General features: G+C 47.1%; 2 protein-coding genes across 4 annotated transcripts in view; one reads left to right on the plus strand and one right to left on the minus strand.

Moving 5' to 3' along the window:
• The window catches only part of tdrd9 (tudor domain containing 9), a 38,301-nt gene extending 36,874 nt beyond the window's left edge, over positions 1–1,427 (plus strand). Inside the window, exons 35-36 of the mRNA XM_088924905.1 lie at positions 346–418; positions 1,326–1,427. Of these exons, the coding sequence (XP_088781031.1) occupies positions 346–418; positions 1,326–1,427 (175 nt within the window). The remainder of the gene's footprint in view (positions 1–345; positions 419–1,325) is intronic.
• A 2,165-nt stretch (positions 1,428–3,592) lies between these two features.
• rtn1a (reticulon 1a) overlaps positions 3,593–22,903 on the minus strand; it is a 61,882-nt gene continuing 42,571 nt past the window's right edge. The window contains exons 1-7 of one of the 3 annotated variants that reach the window (XM_088924909.1): positions 18,104–18,433; positions 6,768–6,975; positions 6,230–6,368; positions 6,023–6,092; positions 5,199–5,245; positions 4,662–4,720; positions 3,593–4,395 (exon numbers count right to left, since the gene is read on the minus strand). In XM_088924909.1, the coding sequence (XP_088781035.1) occupies positions 4,353–4,395; positions 4,662–4,720; positions 5,199–5,245; positions 6,023–6,092; positions 6,230–6,368; positions 6,768–6,975; positions 18,104–18,164 (627 nt within the window). In that variant the 5' untranslated portion in view covers positions 18,165–18,433 and the 3' untranslated portion in view covers positions 3,593–4,352. Of the gene's footprint in view, positions 4,396–4,661; positions 4,721–5,198; positions 5,246–6,022; positions 6,093–6,229; positions 6,369–6,767; positions 6,976–11,184; positions 11,249–18,103; positions 18,434–22,903 lie in introns of those variants that run through there. The other 2 variants (XM_088924910.1, XM_088924908.1) reach the window with 2 other exon arrangements.

Consider the following 22,903-nt stretch of genomic DNA (forward strand, 5'->3'; position numbering starts at 1 on the left):
TCAGGAAAAGGGGGATTTATTTAGTGTGACATCTTCCCTGGGAGAGAAATCTAAAGACTTCACTACAAAATGAAAAAAAAAACACATTTTAAATGAATAATTATATCATCTTCACGGTCATATTTACTGAACTGCTTATTTTCCTTGTCGAGAATAAACCATTCAAAAATGTAAGAAACAGGTGGCTAAGCAAGGATGTTGAACCAGTCGGGTGCCCAGCAGCTCTGGTGGAGAGAGAGTACAGTGCCCAGGACCCTCCTGATGCTGTTCACAACACACGCATCAAGAACACCGCTCTGGTGCGTTAGGGTTCGACTTGGCGTCTTGTCTGATCGTGTGTTCTAGGCTGTTCGCCAAGTCCCCCAGCAGAGAGGACCTCGCACCACAGTACTATGAGAAACCCTACAAGTGGAACCAGGTGAGAGCTCGTACACCACTGCTGCACTCGACAAACCTCAGAGCGCTCCCTCCCTGTCTCTGGGGCAAAACCCACTGGATCTTTTTTTCAGTGTTCTCAACCGTATGGTTGCGACAGCTTCAGGTAGTAGCCATGCCATAGAGGTGGTAGTGAGGAATACGAGTTGCACCTCTCCTTCTCCAGTGTTGAATAGCAATAGCGTACGGTTCTTTTGCTTTGCCATACTTACAGGGTCTTGGCAATAACAGTGCATCTCCATGATATCGGTGAGCTTTGGGATTGGATTGAACTTTAGATCAGGCTTCCTTTAGTTTGGCCCACACTGAGGGTCTTGTCAGCAGAGCTGGGAGGGTGTGTGTGTGTGTGCACGTGCGTGCAGAGTTGAGGTTCAGGGGCCAGGTGAGCTGGTGGTTTGGGCAATGTTGTAGGAGGAACTGCATGGGGGGGGGGGAGGGTATAGTATTTACAGAAGGAGATCATTACATTTAAGGAAGGTTTCAAAGTTTTTTTTTTTTAAAGATCTTGATTCTGCTGGATGACTTGCATCATGGTTGGTGCAGCTGAGCATATCAGGGCTTTCATCAGTGGGTTCCGCACAATGGCTGGGAGCAAGGGTCCTGCAAGTACAGGAATATTTCTGAATCCCGGCATCTTTGCACTCAGGAGCCCCGTGGATCTGTTCTGGGATCTAAATGAGCTGTGGAGGGGTGTTCCCAGTTTACAAAAAATTGAAGGCATTTTTGAGACTGGATGATGCAGAATCCCAGGCTCGTAACTGGTCCCGACAGTCAGGATTGGGGGGGAACAGGGGGTTTGTGTGACTTCTGGGGTTCAGGGCACTGCTCTCTGCAGCTGCAGCAGGGGGCTCCCCCCAGGGCTGTGCACTAAAAGAGTGGGTCTCTGGCAGGTGGACCCCAGTCAGAAGATGGAGCTGTTGCAGAAGGACAGGGAGGGAAAGACCAGAGGCATCGTGTACCAGCTGCACCCCATCAGACTGCTCAACGTGTGAGGACTGCGGGATCACGATCACCTATTTTATATCGTTTTCAAGGTTGAGTTTGTTTTTTTTTAAGCTTGTTAAAGCCTAAAGGATGTGACAGTTTCAGCTTGATGACCATTTGTTTTTGTATTATATTGTACGTTTCCATCCTGGGTGCAGGATGTCATTCCTGCCAGCAGAGGGTAGTCTTGGTTTGAAAACTCAGAACAGTTGAATGTCTTCTGGTTTTGGCCCTCTAGCAAAGTACGTGTGATTGTTTCTATTTCTTAAAGATTGTCAGATTACTAATAAATGTACTGGAGAAATTTGCAAGAAGTTCATCTCTTCTGATTTTAGAACTGAATAAGTTCGTATTTCTGTCACTTCTAGGTTTGAAAGTTTTCAACTGATTTTGAATTATAAATCTGATGATAGGCTTTTTAAAATGGTTGAATTAAAACACTTTTTTTTTTGGTTGGATACAAACATTGTACTATAACTTTAAAAGACAGCAGTGTAGATTTTGCCCCCAACCATATCTTAATTTACTTGAAAGCAGTATCTCGATCTCTCGAACCCGGGACTCTGTGTAACTGCTCGTGCTCCTGCAGAGAGCCTGCAGCCCCCTCTTGCTGGAGCAGTGTCCTGCTGTGGTCCTTCTCCCCTGTCTCCCAGAGCGAAGCCAGTTAAGCGATCCCGGTCTTACTCGGGGGGTCTTGGGGTTAAGGCCCCCCCCAGTATGTCCAGGAGTGCACTCTGGAAGACACTGCGGAAAACTGGGACCTTACTAAAACTCCCCGGAGCACAGCGGGGCTCTGAATTATGCAGAGTCGGTGTTTCTTGTACTGCTAATTGGAAGCTGTGCGTTTCCAGTAGCTGTACTGAAAACATTTAAGATGAAAGCATTCTTGGGTTTTTTTTCCACCCTTTCTGCAATGGAATTCTTTTCTCACAAAGTGCATGAGATTGTACTTTGAGATTGGGGTTATGAGTGCAGCTTTGGCGTTTCCTGCTGTTACTGTAGACCACTAAGGACTACGGGCCAGGGGGACCGCTGCCAGAGGAATGTGAAACGCCTCTGTGCCCCAGATGGATGTGGAAGTCCTCTCGAAACACTATGATGTGGATTTTAGAGGAAGTTGTTCCTGTGATTCATCCCAGTTGTCCTGTCTGGAAGTGGGTGATTTTTGTTTTTTTGTTCACATTGGAAGCTTTTTTTTTTTGCTCTGGATGTGAACATATTTGATTGCTCACTGAATTAAAAACGTCACTTTAAAAAAAAAAATCAAAACAACACTCCTTTTCTGGTTGAAGCCTTAAACTTGGATTGCAGTCCTTCATGCAGATGAACCCATGCGAAAGCATGTGGTTTTAGGGATCTGACTAAAGAGATGGAGATGATCAGCCCCCACTTCAGCCTGGGCTGGGGGACTGACCTTTCCACAGCAACGGACACAAGCCATGTTTCTTCCTCGACTCTACAGCAACACCTCGAGCATCTCGCTCGCTGAGATGAGCTCATCCGATTTTGTGAAGGGGCACGCAAGGCATTTCACAAACGACTGGCCTGTCCCGAAATCGGAGAGCTTTTACATTTTGGCTGAAGGGGTGGTCTTATCGGAGCTTTTGGTGTTGTGGAAACCATGACTGCATGAACCAGGGTTTCAAGAGCTGTATCATTTCACCAAAGGAAAGAGCCTCTCTCTCTCTCTCTCGCTGTGCTGTAATGTAAGACTCATCCCCTGCAGGAGGACAGCAGGGAGAAGACTGGTCTCTTGTAGGCTGGGCACAGACTCCTTGTCCGGTCTCACCCGGGGCTTGGGCATCACATCTTAATCTCCCGCGGGGTGAGTGAAGTCAGTGTTTTGGTTAGGGTTGTGCTTGATCAGCTGAACTGCAGTCAAGGTGGAGACAGTCTTGAAAGCAGGGTTTAATGGCATGTGAGGAACAGCCTGTTCGGTCAGCACGGCTGCAGAATTACTCTTGGAATAATAAACACTTTGTTTAACGGCAGAGATGAAGCACATCTACCCCCACAATTCCTCAGTGATACAGATGGTCACTTGCCTCAGTACTGCAGGCACCACTGAACTAAAGACATAAAGAAATAGTTTTTATTTTTTTTTTAATCTTACTCACAATCGTTTGTTTTCACCAGGCACTTCCCCCAATGATGCGAAAATAGAGAAACAGTATACATTTAGGAACATTTATTTTCGCATTCATTAATTAGTACATCATGAGTGCAAATAGTTGAGTCCATGACTAATAAAAGAACTACATTGAACATTTTACAAAGTTGGACAGGTTAAACAAGCCAGCAGTCTCAAGATTCCTTCTTCCCTTTAGTAGTTCAAGAGCAGTACTTAAAAACATGAGTTGTGTAGTTCCTTATAGTTATACAAAACCAAATGCTACAGTTACCATACCTAATCAGTACATAGTTTAATTATTTTGTGCTGGAAAACACCAAAAAAAACATTAGTCCACAATTCTATTTTTATATATATATAAAGAGAAGCCCCACCTGCAACCCAGTGACATAGAAGCAATTTAAACTATCGCAGCAGCGCACTAAAGCAGGAAAAGCCTTCGTCACAGGTTACATCTAAACTCATCAGCACTGCTAAAAAAGTAGCAGAAAAAAACACTTAAAAGATATCAAATATTACTCAAGACTCTTGACATGCACTTCATAAGCAACACAAAATAACACATCTAGTACTTTTTTTCTTTTTATTCCCTTACTAGACTTTAGTGCTTGACGTGAGTGATTGCAAGTTACTCTAAGATTATAGAGGCAGCGGGGGGGGGGGGGGGCTTCTCCAGTGCTGCGGTTTGTTCGGATCGCCAAGGCGCTGGCACACGGTACCACTGGCCAGTAGCGTGTGGGCTCCTCATCCACTCCCCTTCCGGCTCGCTCTTCCTCCCGGGACTCATCGCCGGCCTGGGCCTCTACTCCGCCTTCCTCTTGGCTCCTGGGATTTTCGCTTGAATCCTGCGGGGAGCAGAAAGGGGAGAGGGATGGGCCCGTGTGAACCGCGGCCTGCTCGTGCCTGCTTGTCAAAGCTGCCGGCATGGGACTTTCAATTCTGATTGATCGTACGGCCCTGCTGCAGTGTAGTGCAATTTTATCGTAACGAATCGAATGCCTTACGTTTTTGGGTTAAATATAAATTCACTGAGTGAGCGAGAGAGTTGCCTCTAGTGAGAGAATGTTCCCGAATGCTTTTGCTGAAGTGTTACGGTGGATGAAGAACTTACTTTGCAACCACTGAGTTAACGTGAGTCCTCACTAGTCCCAGATACTGGTCGATCTGTGCCTGCAGAGGAAAGGAGAAAAAGAGAGCGGAGTTTGTAGCCCAGATTAATTATTGCCTAACCGTGGCTGTGAAGTAAACCAAGGACTGCTCTTCCTGCCAACCAAGAAATTACGTCTCGCAGTGGAGCTGCGCTGTCTAATTCTGGACCTAACCATCGTTAACAAGACTGCTGTGCCAAAATCCACAATAACCGATTTTGATCAATTACGATTTCCCTTGGATTCGGTAAAGGAACAATAAAACACTTGGCAGCTAGGGGAAGATGGTGAATCTGTCCCTTTAATCAGCTACTTAATAGAACGGGGCTGGGTGAGCACTGGCAGGGCTGGGGTGGGGGGGGGGGGGGAGACGTAGAGACGGGATGGACAGGCTGGGACAGGAAGGTGAGCAGGCACCCGAGGAGTTCGGGACTTTCTCAGCCCTGTTTCTACCGTTGGAAAATTTTAGAAAGTACAAAGACACATCGGCAGCTACGTACCTGGTATTTCTCATAGACCACAGGCATAGTGAACATGGACACCACAACTGGGAAAAGAGGAGACCGATTAATGGCCAGGATTGTGACGGTCCGCTCCCGCACGCAAGTTCACAATCTGACTCCGTTACCAGTCCCTTTCTGGAGTGCGTGTGCAGCTATATTGAACATATGTGGCGATTACGATGCACACAGACGATGGCTTTTGACAGCCCTATAAACAGTAATAGTAAGGGTAGGAAACTAACACCAGTTGACTTTTCCACAGTATGAGATGGAAGGACTAGGAGGGCAATCATTGACTTTTCAGTTCCAGAATGTCCTCGCCAGACTGCTTCCACATTAATTATTGACCAGACAGAAGTATTGTACAGCAGAAGGGAGGTATTCTGCTGTGTACTTATGATACTGGTCCTGCCAAACTCTGGAAACACGTTTCTCACAGAGTGAGTGCATGAAAAATCAACATAAATACGGAGATATAAATTAATGTGATCGGTGCTAGACTGGAGTTATTCTAGATTGCCTATTTTAAGAACCAACAACTTGAGAAAATTGCTGGTGAAAGGATCACTGAAGTAAATCAGGTTATGGTCATGTTTAAAGTTGACAAATCCAAATAATGAAAATTAAGGAACAAGGTCACCTGTGCTAAAAAACATTTACAAGCATAACCTTCAAGATGCCATAACTTACATTTGACATGAATGTAGTACATTAATGGATAACAGATGGCTTCAGTTCTGTGTGTAGACTGTGCGGTGTGCATATTGCAAGCCGGGACAAGGAGGAGGTTTGTGCTGCAGAGATCAGAAAATGAAGCTTACCCATGATGAGGAGCGTCAGGCCGTTGAACAAAGCTCCTACGTACGTCAGCAGCCACATGAGAACTGCAAACTGAAACACAGACGCAGACACTGAGGGAGGTGAGGTGTACAGAATGTGTGTGTATTAAGTATGTTATTTCAGCTAGTGCCTAGAGTCATGCACGCTTTGGCCACCAAGCCTTCACAATGGCCCAGGGCCGGACTGACCTTTAGGGAGTCCACCAGGTCTTGCACCAGGAAGAGCCTGCGCAGCTCCTTCAGGGTGCTGTTGACGTAGGCTTGCGCGTTGTCCGCGTACTTCTGGATCTGATCCTGGGACAGAGAGATCTCCACGTCCAGGTAGGCCCTGCACAGGCAGAGCGAAGGCAAAGAGAGGCTGTCCCACGGTAGCAGCAACATTGCAGTTTAACCTCTTAACAGACCAGGAATGGAGTGGTGGCCCTAGAACTTTTAACGTCAATCACTGCCATCAAGAGTACTGCTTACTCAAGCTGTCAGAACTTAAAACCATGTGTAATGCTTCATGGAAGGGGGGACGGGATGGGAAGTTATTGCTTGATCAGGACAGGAAAACGAGGACCTGCCACAGGGCACAGAATACCTCATTGCTCCCCAGCCATCCTAAATTTCCTGTTGCACTTAAGACTGAAATATTGACATAACTAGACGAGTTCCCACGTGTGCACTCATCCCTGCATACCCTGAGCATCTCTGCCCAATGCCCTGCCCTTCTGTCTCCACTCACTTGAACGGGTGCCCCTCGTCAGTCTTCTGCACCGCCTGTAGCACGGACTTGTAGATTCTGAAGCTGATGGTGGCGGACAGGGCAGCGAGGGCGAGGTAGGCGATGACGCTGACCACGCTGAACTGGGTGAGGGAGAACAGCAGCAGCAGCACGCTGCCAAACACGATGCCCGTCTGCTTCAGGTCCCGCCAGTACAGCAGGTCGATGGCTGGGAGAGAAAACGACATGTCCATCTGGTCACTGTGACTTTCAAGCTACTGTATGTGGGTCAGACTCCCACAAACCACATTCTGTCTGCTCTGTCCACTGTCCCAGCACACGTAAGCTGGGTTGTGCCACTTGTGTCATCCCTGTGGCTCAACACAGACCTCCCTGTAGAGCCTGGAATATCTGACCCATCCTGCTTTTTGCACTGATGACACCCCTGCCCTCTGTTAACTGGATGCCTTTTCCTCTTCTTCGAAAGCCTATTGGTTATTTTTCCCTCTTCATTCCACATACTCAGGTTTTGTTTTTCTGAATTCTACACTGCATTCTTGCACGTCGTCGTTATCTTGATATTCCCATTGGCAGTTCTCAGATACTATCCGGTGCCAGCAGGGCTCAGAACTGCACAACTGAAATCGCAGGCCCCACAAGTCATGGTTACAGTCTAAATCTGATCGGTCTTGGCATCTGCTGGAACACTTCAGTAATGAAGACTGCTCCTGCACTGATGTCTTCCTTTACCTCCTTGCCTTTTGTCTCTTTGTCTCTGTCGCTGACAGGAGGTGAAAGTCAGCACAGCCACGCAGAATTCATTCCAGAAAGGGACATGAGCAGCTGAAAAACTGAGGCTGAATCTTCCAAGGAATAAACAGCGCCCCGTCCGTGCTTAACAAAAAAAGCATCTCCATTATTTATAAACTGTATAGATGAAAACAGTTCAGGAAAAACAATGTGGACTGGGCATTTGAATGCAGTTTTTGATTTGGTTGAGATTACATGCAGCTGCAGGAAGATTTTACCTCTGTAATACTGCTATAATGAAACCGCGCACTTCCTTATCTCTGCACAAACTGCACCTGCTACTGTCACACACGTGCCTCAGGCTCCCTACGATACCTTGCAGCTTCTCTGCCCGAAGTGGATAACCAGTGTATGGCAGACGGGAACATGTGGACAGCTCAGATTGCTAATGACCTGAAACAAGGCCATCATCTTTCTGTCTCCATGTAATAAAAAAAAAACCAGCAGAAGTGCTCTTGGCGATTATTTTTAAGTACATTTCCAGGTCTTGATTTTAGCTAATCGTGGAAGCCTTGGGGAAGTACAGCCCAGAAAGACCACTACTTCAGAGCAGCAGAGATTTAAGAGCAGGGGGAACCAGCCTGTTCCCTGACTGGGGCTGCAGGGGTGGGCTGTTGAAAATCCGATTCTTAAGGGAGATTCCCTTGTGCCTTCAGACCGAACACGGGAATCTTCAGCTCAATAAGCCACTAACCAAGGAGCAAGACTGCCTGAGCAGCTGCCTCTTGTTCATGGCACATCTAATGTCTTCCAGTGTTCTAATCCTTGGACCACTTAGCTAGTATCTACCAAGAGGGACAGACTGACTGAATGGCCTCATCTCTTTTGAAACTGTTCTGATATTGTTTTTAAAATACCTTAGGGGACTGTGTTCCCTGAAGGGCACAATTACTCAGAACCTACAGTATGCACATGAATATATGAATTAAATTACTCCAGATTATTATAACGAGAACACAAAAATTAGGATAGTCTGGAAGACTGTGAAGTGAATATGTTTCATTTATCAGGTCTCGGCATTATTGATTTTTTTTACCATTTTTTTTTCTCCATTATTCTATATTCCTTATACGAAACATGCTGAAATTGTTTTGGGGCTTACAAAACACAAGGTTCATAAAGAAGGCTACAGCTCATCATTTATCACACCAGACAGAACAAAGAGTGCCTGGGAAGACCCATGCAGAGGAGCTGGATGAGCTGAGATCGGCCGTGCCTCTACACTACCCTGCGATCCTCCATGAGGGTTACTGATTTGCATTTTCACAGTCAAATAATAGCATGTATTGTCAAAAAGTAACACCATAGAAGGCATTCAGCACTAGATTTGAAATGATTATGGCCAGCAACATCAATGACTGTCACTGGTGGTAGGTACTTGAAGTTAATTATATGTAATCAAGACTTGAAAGAGAATAACCTTTAGCAAATGGGATCATTAATATTTACCATTTTTTTCTTGCATTTTCAGCTAAAGAGCTCTTGTCAATTCCTCTTTGTCCAGCGAAATGAAATACAGCTGCATTAATGCCTGAATGCATCTTTTCTGTACCCTATTTAATGTTTAAGTAAAGATATTTAAATAATATATTACATAACTGAATTAATTAATAATATTAATAATTAATAGGGGATTATTTCTTCCTCCTCAAGAACTAGGGTTGCCCACAACTGGTCTAACTTCAACAATGACATGTGTCAAAGTCAAATAGCACACAGACCAAAGTCATAGTTATTTACAGAGCAACAGTTTACAGATACAGTCTAAAACCTAATCTCAGTGTTTGGTTGAAGACTCTGTTCCGTCGGGACACCCCCAGCCGTTGTCCTGACTGAGTCCTCAAATCCAGCCGAGCCCAGAAAGCCACTGGTCCTGTTCACTGTGGAGGACTCTGGTCCTGTTGTTCTCCACAGTCCTCACGATCAGGCAGACAGCTCAAGGTCAAGCACTGACCTGCTTTTCACTCTGCCTAACAGCTGTTCCTATTGGTCGATGCCCTTTTAGTTAAGCTTTTACGTTCATACTGCCCATCACCTGTATAGACCAAATCCTCCCCCTTCTAATGTTCAATCATACAAGAGGTTATAAATGGCAAGAGGTCACTTGGTCCAACAGCGTGATCAGAGGATCTTGTCTAGCTGGCTTCAAAATGATAGCTGGTTCATATTCTAGGCCAGCTGAGATCAATTAGCCACTAACTATCAAACAAGCCAGGGCAGAATAGCCTCCTCTCATTTGTAATGTTTTTATAGTTGGGTTGTGTATTTGTTACAAATCAGAAGCTCTGAGAAAAGATCTTAAGTCTTTTCTGCGTGCGAGAGACAATAATCCATTAACATTGCTAAAAACTAAATAGAGCTAATTGGGTATCCATTTAAAAAAATGTTTAGATATTAAAAAGTGATCTACTTTAATGAGGCTAAAACAATCATCAAAATTTAGTTCTCGTTTGGCTTCTCTTGAAGATCAGACGCTTGTGATTTAGCTGTACAGGCTCTACTCAGTCCTCCCAGTCCGTCGCTAACCATGTCTGGACAGTACAGTCGGACTAAAGCGTCATCCAACTAGAGGAATGACCAGCAGATAAAACATTCAGGAGCTGAAACACTCTCAGGAAGGAAAGGCGGAACCGTATGGGTCAGTCTGTCACAAAACCCCTGAAGAGCAAGACTAATGCTGAGGTACTGTACGTACCGCATTACGATCGAGGAAGAGGAGGGGAAGGGTGCTCGATTCTCAGCCCCCCTGCCTGTGAAGACTGGAGGTGCCAAGGCATGTGTCAGTGTTCGCTACGGAAGACTCATTGTAACGAGTCTTGCTTTGATCTGGTACAACAGTGAGAGCTAAGCTGGGAGAAAGCAGGGCTCCCCTGGGCTCGGGGCTTGTTTGCCATCTGCGCCCCGTGTCCCCGAATGCGTTGAACCTCCTTCATTGCTGCCAGTCTCTGCTCATCTACTCGGGAGCAATTTCTAGCTGCACATGTCTTAAAGGATTTCTCCTCTTGCTCCTTTTAAGTGCACATCTGTCAAGAGTGCCGAGAAGGTCCCCAGTGTGGCTTACAATGTGTCCTTCTAGCTACTCTAATTTTAGCCTCATGCAGTTTGCAGTCAGAGATAAAGCCCCCCCCACCCACCCCACCGCCTCTCGCCTCTCGCCTCTCAAGCTCGTTCCCGTATATCGAGCAACAGGAGAACAGGGCGCGGCTCTCGTCCAGACGAACACTCGCTCGGCTAAATCAACCGCCTGCCCCCCCCCCCCATCTGTCAACCTCTGTGTCAAACACACGTCGGCCCCTTTTTACAGCACCGGCAGGTAAAAACCAACACTGTGAAGAAAGAATGACAGACCGCTGAACAGAGCCCAAAAAACGCTGGCTTACAATGCAAACAATAAATCCCCAAATGTAACACAATAGCTGCTGAGAGAAGAAATCTCTGCCTATGTTTCCCTTATCTATGAGAGCAGGTGTAGAGCCCAGGAGCAATATTAACCACCACAAATGGCATATCTGCCTTAACAAGACATGCACATATGGAGTGACATACAGCAATAGCGTCTGTCTGCATCTCCCCATCTCGCCTTTGCAGTTGCAAATAAAAGCACGAGCTGCACGGCGCATTCACTGACCTGCGGATCCCATGGCTTGAGCGAGGCAGCTGCTGTACTCCTAAACAAAGGAGCAGCTCTGCCCGCGGTGTTCCCTGCCTCCTGACGGCAGGGGAGGGAGGGGCCTTCCTGACACAGGCATTGCGAGACTGTGGACAAGAGCCAGGAAGTTCACCATCGGTGTCGGCTCCGGCGAAGGGGAGTACGAGCGTACAATTAAACATGCTGGCACCAGGGCTGCTGCTCATTTTTACTGTGTTAATATTGCACCACACCAGCAGCTGTACTACATGAAATGCTGTGCTTTGCAATATATTTTTATACTGTGCTATGTCACAGTGCCTGGTGCTCTACAGCACACAGGAAAGCCCAACCTTTTCTGATTACCCACACTACTATATCTTATAACAGGGAGAGTTCCTGAGGGTCATGGTGCACACTGGATCAGACAACCCCTTCCTTTCAATACACACTTTTCATGATTATCTATAATACAATCTCTGAAGAATTCTGACAGCAAAATGTTTTGTCTCTATTCATTTTTTACAGTGGCTATTTCTCGCTGAAGGTATTAAAAACCTACTTTCTGTCCGGCAGCTCAGAGCTACAGAAGGGAGCTTATTACAACACTGCCCGAATAAACAACAACTGTCTAAAACGGTTATCGTAAATACAGCAGCTGTTGCACAAATCACGTCATAAGAACAAAACATCAACTCTTTAGGATGCGTCATCTTATTATTTTCAGAATCAAAATGATTTTCTCTTAGGTTACAGGCAGAGAGGTTTAGCAAATACTGGCAAGGCTGGACCTAATTTATGACCTTATTGAGACCTGTGCAAGAAGGTGAATAAAAGTTTTTGTGTGTTATTAGCTGTTGGTTGTGTTTTTACTAATTAGATGTCCAGATGTAACCTCTTATCTATGCTGCCAAATATATGATTCTAGAAAAAAAAAATCTTATAACTGTAAAATGAAAAACAAAAACGGAAAACTACCGCTATTCTGAACCAGTTTTGTCTGCCAATCCTTTCATCATTAAATCAAACATCTTAGAAATGAATTTGAGAGGTTTGTGAGAAGGTGTCCAGACCAGGAGTGAGAGCGTGAGGCCTGTACACACCAGGCCAGACCACAGCCCTGCTTGAAGGACCAGCTTCTTGAAATTGAACAACAGAACAACAGGGATGCATTTGCACAACATGTGCCGACTGCTCTAACCTGATGCACATCCTTACACCACTCACATACAGGTGTAGGACTAGCACAGACAGTACACCGGCTGGCCCCATCCAGTGGATACTGTTGTCATGTGATCTGTGGCTTTGTGTTGTGTGATATTTACTTCCATTTCAGAAGTCCTTACTTAATCACCGTCGATCTGACATTTTTTCCTACCAATAGTCTCATTTTTACTGCAGAGGCAGAATGGGTGCAGACTGTACCTGCAGCTCATTAGCAACCAGACAGGTTGCCACAAATACTTCAGGGAGACTTCCAATCTGGAAACAGCCAGCTACGGTTACCATAGATACTGTGGTCAAATTCACATTCAAACACTGTGACAGAAGCACTGCCTTTCTGAAAGAGTACCATTGGTCCACTGAAGATTTCCAAGGGAGTGTAATGTTGCCAATGGCAACGGTATTCTTTGCTTGACTGACATGTGCTTAAGCTAATGAAATGAATAATTATACCCTGGATTTCAGGGAGAATACTACCCCCCCCTCTCTTTATCTTCAAATCCCTCTGTGATCACAGAGGGAAACCGTAGAGCACAGCGAGTCGCAATGAGACAGAAACGAACGACACGGGATCTGTATGGTACACGAATGAAAATAAAAAGGTAAATGTCATCACGACCATGTCTTTACGGAAAAGCACTGGCAAAGACGGGGGCGGGGGTGTTTTCAACACGCTCGGCCCAAGCCGCGTCCAATCTCAGGGAAGAATGGAGAACGTAAGAGAGAAGACAGACAAGCGTCAGACTGGCCTGGTGAGGAAAGGGCTTCAGTGCCAAGACAGCTCCCACAGTCCCTGCGCACTTCTCAACCTCCTGAAGCTGTCTGCGTACAGCTGCACCTTTATTTGGGTTCAAGTTTTTAAAAGACACCACGCATACTGCATCCACGAATATGCAGTATGAATGCAAAATGCACAGGTGTATGCAAAAACCTTTAAGAAAGCATTATCTGCGCTCCATAGAAAAAAAAAATGTTTTGTTACTATTCTATTTGGTTACATCAGAACAGCACAGCCTGAAGTGTTGCAGATTACTCTGATAGTGCACTGGAACGGCAGCTGCTAGCACCCTGAGCTGTGTGACAAAGGGGTTCGAGCAGCTGGACAGAAGAGGGTGGACAAGGGGTACCCAGGGTGTGACAGGGTGCTGGCATTTAGCAATTACTGTATCTTCACACAAAGTCACTGAAGCCCAGTGTATAACGCAGAGTTTCAGAGGGAACCTGTAGCTTCAACCACATGCTGGTTATATCCACATACTAAAGGAAGCATTAAATAGCAAAAAATATACAGAAAAAGCATATGCCAGTCTACTAGAAATCCTAGAATATGTACAGACTGCGAGAAGTTAATTAACAACCTTTTTAAATTACAGTTTTAATTGCACAAGTGAATTGAGGTCTCTACACCCAAAGGGAGTTAAAGAAGTTGCCTACGGCCATCTGTGCTTATTTATGAGTCTCTTATAGAGAGGCATAACAGATCTCTGCTTCTCTACAAGAAAATGCCAGGCTTCTAGGGTGTCTCAGTCTGAAATTTGTCATCTATATCCTTGTTCCAGACACCCACAGAACACATTTCTGCAAACTCCTGGAATTCTCTACCACATACAAACTCCCAATCTGACTTTAAACCTAATTTGGTGACTCAAAACAGCAATGTCAGCTTCATCCTCAGCACATCTTCTTTGTGGACCCCGGAGAAAATTCCGATTGCCATTCACATTCCAGAGGGTGAGGAAGGGAAATGGCCAGCCTGGGTCTCAAGGACTTGTTTAGAGAACCAAGCTGCGAACCCGAAAGGACAGCTGGTTTCATTTTTCATTGAGCAAAGAGCAGAATCTATGAGATGACAGTGTGCTAACCACATTGAAGGACCACCTACTGTACAAGGAGAGTGATGGGGACCATTAGGTACCAGGACCCATCCAGATTCTCTTACTATATCCCTGGCTCCCTGCTACAGCAGGGCCTTGGACCATTAAAAAAACATCCTAATCCATTATAAAGGGGGGGGGGGTTCGTAACTCGCACCTCAGTCTCACCTCTGAGGTGGGCATTAGTTGAGATGTGTTCTGAAAGGTCTGATCTGGCAAACGAGTGGATGTCTTAACACTTCACCAGTCAGAGACCACTGTTCCTGGTTTCACAAAGGAGCTCGCCCGTCTCAGAACTGCCTGCTGAGCGTGTTTGACATGCAGGCAGTGTAAGAAATAAAACAATTAATGGGCATCTTTGTGAGAGCAGCCCTGCAGTGCTGCATGTACCTCCTCAGTGGGACCCCGGCTCCAGTCTGAGGACAGGGCGAGGTGCCTGACGTTCAGTCAGACTGAGAGGCTGAGAGGACCAAACAACTGTCACACACAGGAGCAGGGCCCTAACGGGTATCAGCTGCTGCATCCACACCACCTCAGTGGAGACGTGTTGAAACCTCATACATGCTGCAGCATTTAGATCTGATTCACACTATACAAAAACACAAAATAGCTGAAGGTGTTTTGCACCACAATGCAAAATGCAACAACAAAAAAACAAACCCAAGCTCATTTTGTTTGTAAAACATGGAGCTGGTTTCTGCTTTGGCCTGCCTGAGTGGTCTGCTGGTCACCATGGTTACCATGTCAGCAGTCCTACCCCAGACTCGACGGCGAGCACGAATAGAGAGAGCAGGGCGCAGGTCGGGCCTGGTGGGACACTCCCCGTGTCGCCGGCAGCCAGCTCCTGTTTGTAAACATCTCCTGCCAAAGATACGCAACCATACAGTATCAGGTGGGGCTGATTCAATCCAGATTACATTTGAAATCACACCAAGTCTAAAACTGTCCAGACAAATGAGAGTAACGGGGACCTCAATCAAATTACTCTGACTGATTCCTGATAACAAAGGGACATCTAGTGCTGCTCACCAGTTTTACTAATGCAAATCTGGAACACCGTCTCACGCTACTGGTTTCACTTTGTGCAAATATTCAGCTAACAGTGAGTATATGTCTTCATTTTCTGAAGGTTTTTGTAAGTAAAATCACCAGTCGCCGGGGAGGGCCAGCATCAGCTGAGTTTGATCCTTGCCTCTCCACGGATGACGGCCCTGAACAGGAGCATGGCTCCGGTCCGATTAAGGGAACGTGAACCGCACGCCAGGGGTTCCCATTCCCACTCCTGGGGGTCCACAAACCTGCTGGCTCTCCTGCCAGCCCAGCCTCACTACTGAACTGAAGCCTCAGCTTCAATAACAAATCGCTTTCTTCCCACAACTGCAAGCAGGTCTTTCGACTCAAACGTTAGGAATTTTCTATGAATTGCCGAAATGTAATAGTTAAAAGCCAACACATCAGACGTGAAAAGAGTCACACAGTTCAGATGAATCCTCTTATCCAGCCAATGAAAGATTCAGTTGTGCAACTGAGATCTGGGCAGCAGGTGTGACCTAGACACAGTTCAGGACAGCGTGTAGGTGCGTAGTTCACACAGAGAAATGTACACGGGAGTCAGGCAGTCCTGAACATTCCCAGTCAGCAGTCTTTCTATTCTCCAAAGTCTTGAGACCTCAGATCTTTCCGACAGACGACCGCTGGACAAGAGAGGAAGATGGAAGCCTTTTCAAAGTGGGGGAAAAAAAACACACAGAACATTAGGAAAGAGCTTTCAGACATACCTACCATAGCTATCATCTATCATCTATCTAGATGCATTTTTAAACTGAATGCGGATTTCTGTGCAAGGCTGAAAATAAGGACTGCCGGCCCACCCCGGCCCAGTCCCGCCAGCACACCAGACAGGCCTGCGTCAATAAGACTGCGGCCTGCAGCCCAGCACCGCGCTGCCTGGTACCTGCACACTGGCCCAGCTGCCCTCCGCCAGACACTGCCCCACCACCCGGGCCCGAGGCACAGCCCCCATCAGAACCAGGACAAGATTCTTCACATCCCTTCCAGAATATTCCAGGCACCTCTCCCACCTCCACACAGAACAGCCATGACGCCCAGCGAAAGAAATATGTCAACAGACCTTAACGGCAGGGGACTTAGCTCACACTCCACGGCCATCTGGACGAGCAATAATTATTCAACCACTCTCCACTGCGGGACGGACTCCGTACAGCAAGGCACGCATTCCTTTAGGCATCAGAGCAGGAACAAGGATATATTTTAACATGAAAAAAAATCAGATCTGTTTCGTTCAGCCTCCTCCCACACGAAGCAGCAACGTGACCTATTTAGAGCGCGAGATGAAACCGAAGATCCGGCTCCACCTGCGCGCTCACTCCGGGGCTTCTGGGAAGTCTGTGCCGGCCCGCAGGGGTCTGGGTCTGGGTCTTGGGGGAACGAGTAACGGCACCGGCCCTCCTGCGCGCGGCTCCGCCCCACGACCTCCCTTCCGATGCCTGGAAAGAAGCGCAGCAGCCTTTTCCTCAGCGCCACCTTTCAGTCCCAGTACGGGCGGGGCAGGTGACAGACCCGGGCCGGATTGCAACTGGATATTTCACACGAACATTGTGAAGGAACACTTCACGAGAGGGGGGCAGGGGGGGCATCGTGAAGAGGCACTTCACCCGTCCAGCGATGGAAAACACACAGACCTGGCCCTTAAAGAGCCTGTCTGGCCAGCCTCCATATACTGTATAATACTGCATGCCATCGTCAGCGGTTTATACTGCACTGGACTGGGGTACCGAGGACAGGGGGGGCGCTAAGAGCTCCGGGGCTCAGGGTCAAAGTGCTGTCAGGGGTAAATGGGGTGCCCCCCACTGCTGCTGCCCAGATCCTGCCCCACAACGGGGCTGGCGGCTCTACCTCGGGCTCCGCTGGGGAGGAACACAAACACAGCTCCATAAGCATGGCCAGCCGGCTGGGAAGGTAGCCACACCCCAGAGCAGAAGTAGGTATTTTTCCCCCCGTCGCCACTAGTGATAAACACGACAGCCAGACACAAAGAGGCTGTGGCAGAAAATCAGGGATGGAGAAAACGACGAGACATCCTTTTCTGCAGCAGCCTCCTCAGCAGCGCTTCCTACATTATTTAAATGCTCATCTATAAAGCGAGGATAATCTAAGCGGAATATTGATACGAATTTCTCTCTCTCTTTTTTTTCCCTCCCTCTCAGCCATGACTGCGCCGATGCCATTAATGAGAGAATGATGGGTGTGTCCCTTTGACAGCCCTGATCGCTGGATCCCAGATCCCCCATCGCCTGTACCTGTCTGCTCAACATGCACTCCTCTCTCTGACACAACACAGCCCTGCGTTACAGAGATCTGGACATCTCCCACCACTCATCACAGACACAGCAAACCCTGACACAACCGCAGAACAATAGCAGCACAAAACCCTGTTCAGCCCCTGTTCAGAGTAACAGCAAGCTAGCCCAAGGGGGAGGGCTGGCAACAATGAGAACAGATCTGATCCTACAGTGCTCTTATTTTGCCACCTTAAACAAATAATGGTTTAAAAACAAGTGATTACGAATGCAGGCATTTTAAAGAAATTGCCTCTGTCTTTCTCCCATGTGAGAGATCACACACCCGAAAAACACACGGCACTGAGAAGGGAGACAAACAACAACAGCATGCAGAAGAAACGCCGAGGAGGCTGTGCGGGGCCCGCAGGTGCGCTCGCCCGCTCAGATGCTCTCCCCCTCTCCCATTCCTCCCGCCGCCACGGCCCGGCCCCGCTGCGCCCCTCGCGCCCGCGCCAGTACCCTTGCCCTTCCAGCTGCTCCAGAGGCACTCCATCTTCGTCGAGTCGGGGCTGGCCTGCATGCTGGAGCACGGGGAGGATCCGCTCACGGCTTCTTCTGCTGTGGCAGCGCTCTCCTCACTGGTGCATCCCCCACGTATGAATGGCCGAGAGGGGGCCGGGAGGGGGGGCGGGGGGGTTGTGGGAGTGACCACAGTGCTGCCGACTGGCGGAGCTCGCAGACTGATGCTGTACGCAGAGCTGGCGGGGGGAGGGAGGGAGCTGGGGAGGAGGGGGGCTGGGGGGATGAGAGCAGACTGTAAACACTGCAGTCTCCACTGCAGCAAATCAGCACTGCGATGGAGACGGCCTGAGGGAGAGCTCTTCTCCTGAAGAGGGACGAGGATGCTCTTTCACAGTAAGAGCCTCCCAACCCCCCTCTCCTTCCCGACCACTGTGCTGCTGAGCGGGGGTCTGTGGGGGGTGTTGGGGGAGTGCAGCGGGAAGCAGCAGTAGAAATGGTTAATTTAGGCGGGCTGGGCCAAGGTCTGGCCAGGGACGCGGCTGGAGAGGGCCTGGTTTACACAGCCCTTACTCAGACAGGAAAGATGCACTGTCATTTCCCCAGCCCAGACACCTTTCAATTTCATTTTTTTTTTTAATCTTAAAAGTTTGTATCGAACGTTATCTGCAATCACAAACATCGCTCGCGTTAGCATTTCTCGTCTGCTTTTTTATTCAAAGACTCAGACTCTCACCCGAGAAGGAATCTGAAAATACTGAAAGGCCTATGGCTATGAACTCTAGTCTCAGAAGTAAAAAAATAATAAATGAATTCATAACACAGTGAGCATGGCAATCTAAAATCAAGATGAAGAAAACAGAACAATACTTCCATTTTACAAGAGCACTGAATAAGCTGTCCATCAAAACTGCCTTGTATGAATGCTCCTTCATATATAAAAAATGAAATAATTAATGTCCAAGAGTAAAACCTCTCGTGATGCTGTTATTACAAAATGAATGGCATCAATTCTGAAAAAGTCTGAGAATACAGAATGTGTGACCCAGTGTTTCAGATGACATGGATATTCTTAAAAGGGAGTCCAGTGAAAAGCCTAATGAGGTCACTCACATCATGACCGCGGGACTGGCACTCACGCACTGATGTCATCTGAACAGCAGTGTGTCAGGAGGGTTACAGTAACACCAGCACTGACACTCCACTGTAACTAGTTAGAAAAGATTAACCACATCCACCCGATTTCTAACTGCTATACCCCATACAGAGTTCCAGGGAGACAGAGCTTTTCCGGGCAAACAAGGGGCACGGTGTGGGGCACAGGCTGGACGGGCACAGACGCAAACACCCTCACGCTCACACCAGGGCCACGTTTTTCCTACACGACAAATAACATTCCGGAATGCCTCTGGACTGTGGGAGGAAAGGAAGACGGACTCAGGATGACCATACAAGCTCTACGCACACAGCACCCCAGGAACCTAACCCAGGGCCCCAGCACCCCAAGGCAACATTGAATACCACTGCACCCCCCTTTGCCGCACCCTGATTAAGAACAATTTTAAGATTTTTCAATACTCTAAGATGATGAGACAGGCAGCCTTAATCACAGAAAAGCAGATTTTGCTTTGATATGACAAACATCGTTTGCTCACTTCACGGTTTCCAAATGGGATTCTGACTACATCCCCATAGCATCCACAGAACTGGAATAAACTCACATCTTAATAAGAAATTAAGATCGCAAATTATTAAGCCAGACCAGCCTCTAGTGAACACAGAAAACACATAAGATAGTCCAGCGTTTGCTGTTTCAAGAGAAAACAGCTGGACACACCTGGACTCCCAACAACAGACAACTGGTGGTCAGAGAATCGCTGGGACATGCCAGACAGGCAATGACAGTGTTGTGTATGGAATGTCCATAAAACAGGACACTTTCCAGTGTGTACAGGATGCTTCCCAGTGAATAAAAGGAAACACTTGTATTTACATGCAGCACTGTTCTACTGTGGCTTTGTATGGGTGACATGCAGTACTCGCTGTAAGAGAGGGAGAGGAAGTCACCATCTTGGCCTTAAACCTGGCTGTGGTGAGGTCAAGATGGCTGTTGTAAAAGTAGCTGGAATCAGGTGTTACATGATACACAGGGAAAAGTGAGCAGAAATCCAGGGGAGGCAAAGGAGTTACTGGGATAGGAACTTTACCTAGGGCCTGCCACTGCCACATCTGTGTCGGGCACCAGTGTTTAGGAACATCACAGACTAAATGGGAGTTTCTGGGAGGAAAATGGAATTAGACCTATTAGAATTATCAGTAGACAGTGGTTCTTCACAGACTCAGACAGGAAAGCCTCACAGGCTGATGGGACTCGAGCTGCAAGCAGCAAAACTGCTTGATAAGAGATAGTGGAGGATGCTGTACTGCAGTGTGTCTCGTGCACTGGCCAGGCAAGCTGTGTAGTGGTCGTCTGCCAGGCCCAGTGCTGAAGAAGTCTGCTGACTGCAGCCACTGGCTGGCGAGGTAGCAGCGCACTTTTTTTACCATAGAGGAGAATGAGAACGCGAAAATAAGCCTTAATCATCAGACTGAATCCTAACGAACACCGTGTCATTACAGACTGATGCATGGCATAAGAGCGAAAATGTTTGGAAATCTGGGAGAGGAGAAAGTTGCTATCTAACAGAATCACCTCTTCCCAACACAACCACTCACACATAAATCTCCACATGTCAACTGCAAGCATTTCCCAGACCTGACACACACTCACACACTGATCACATTCCTCCATCATCAGGACTCGCTGTTCCCATAAAACTGCAATGTCATCAAGCTACTGGCACACGCTGAACTGGAAAGTGATTTTGTAGTCTTGCTGCCTGCAGCTCAGGTAGAGAAGGTCTTACTCTGCTTCATTTAATACAGTGTTACAGTATCTGAATGAGTTTAAGGGGTTGTGAATTGATGGAGCTGACTGACACGTGCTCTTTATAAATATGAGTCAGGCTTATCCTCATTGCAATCACCTATTTTTAGTTCAAAGCTGAGAGTAAAAAAAGTGATAACAGAATAAAATGTGAAAACAAGATGACCTGCATTCATGCTTAATACATGAATATTTCTCACATTTAAAGTCACATTTCAACCAGTTTCATTCTGTGTCCTCAGCTTATTTCTAATCCAAAGGATACACACGCTATTCTATACAATTTTATATACTGTGTTGACTTCTATAGAAACTTTGCTTTTTTTCTAAAAGCAGTCTTTTTTAGTCAACTACAAATCTGAAGGCTGACTACAAACCTACAAAATCAAAATCTTAGTGCAAGACTATTCAGGATATCGTCCTTTTGATGTGTGACATATTTCTCTCTCCTAAAAGAAAAGAAAAATGTTTTCATTCTCATTCTACAGTACATAACTTTAACATTTTAAATATAGAACTACTTATACAAATATAGAAAGAATCAGGAAGCAAGACTTAAAACTGAATAAAGGCATGTTCAATATTTTTTTAACCTAATTCCTTATTCTGAAAATATAAAACCTCTACATACATTTTTATAGATTATGTATAGATTCTTACAGCAGGTTTACCCCTGAACTCACTAATAAATAAAAAGCCTAAGTGATCCCTGTTTGCATAATTGATGCAGAAAATTAGGAATATCACTATTAATTGTTCACATGGGTACCTCAGGGCAAAAACTGAACCACTGGAAAGAGCTGAAGTACAGTAAGAGAGGAAAATAAGGATGTGGGAAAGATCATTCTGTTCCTTTTCGGTGTGTAAAATGAGGCACTTTGTATCCTGATTACAACTTACCCAAGATCTTAAACAAAACATGTAAGTCTACTACATGCACCTATATGTTTGCTTACAGGCTTCTTATATGCAATGCAAAAGGTAAATGAAGGAGTATTAGCGCTCTCATTTACTGAATACTGAATGTCGTTAGAATATAATGTGAACAAATTCTTCTCCTTATGAGGCTATTAGATACAGGAAGATAACCAGCCCAATGGAAGCCACTCAGATCATAAACAGCATCTCGTCTGCAACCTAGGCTGTGCTCCAGCACCATGGCTACCAGCGCCGCTGATGTCTCATCCGGTTACCACGGCAACAGGGCCCGCCCAGAGGACCAGGCAGGGGGAGTACAGTAGGTGGAGCCCCATTCAAATCACACCAGCAAGGTTAACGGAGGAGAATGATAAACACCCCCACCCCCTTCTCTCCAGTTCTCCTTCCACCGCCCTTCCCGGCGAGGGACAGCACGATCCATCTGCCTCCACACAGCTGGCCCTGACCCCCTCTGCACAAGGGGGCGCTGCAGGGAGGAGCCACAGCACACGCGTCCCTGTCGAGCGCCGGAGCCAGGCACTGTACCTCCTGACCGGCGCTCGCTGTGCTGCTCGTGACCTGTGAATCCCTCAGTAAGCAGCCCACAGCTACATGGATGAGATGACAGATCAAGACAAATACGGGGCGCACTGGTGCTCCCACATGCCCCTCTCCATGGCGGGGGTGGAGGGGGCACGGGGACATCCCTAACAGGAGGCTGAGGTGGGGGGACCGAGCCTGAGGACTGGGACACGAGTACACAGGGCGGAAACTTCATTTCTGTTCAGCCTCTTTCGGGTGTGAAGGGCTTTCTTTTGGATAACTGAATGAGGAGGCATTTGACACTGAGTCTGTTACTGTGGCACCTCAGCACCCCCACCCCTCCCCTCTCGCCCTGCGGACCCACAGCAGCCACCCACAGGAGGCTCCCGCTATCCTCCCTGTTTCCCAGCGTT

Source organism: Atractosteus spatula, chromosome 9 (assembly GCF_055471065.1).
Source record: "Atractosteus spatula isolate fAtrSpa1 chromosome 9, fAtrSpa1.hap1, whole genome shotgun sequence".
Taxonomy (NCBI): domain Eukaryota; kingdom Metazoa; phylum Chordata; class Actinopteri; order Semionotiformes; family Lepisosteidae; genus Atractosteus; species Atractosteus spatula.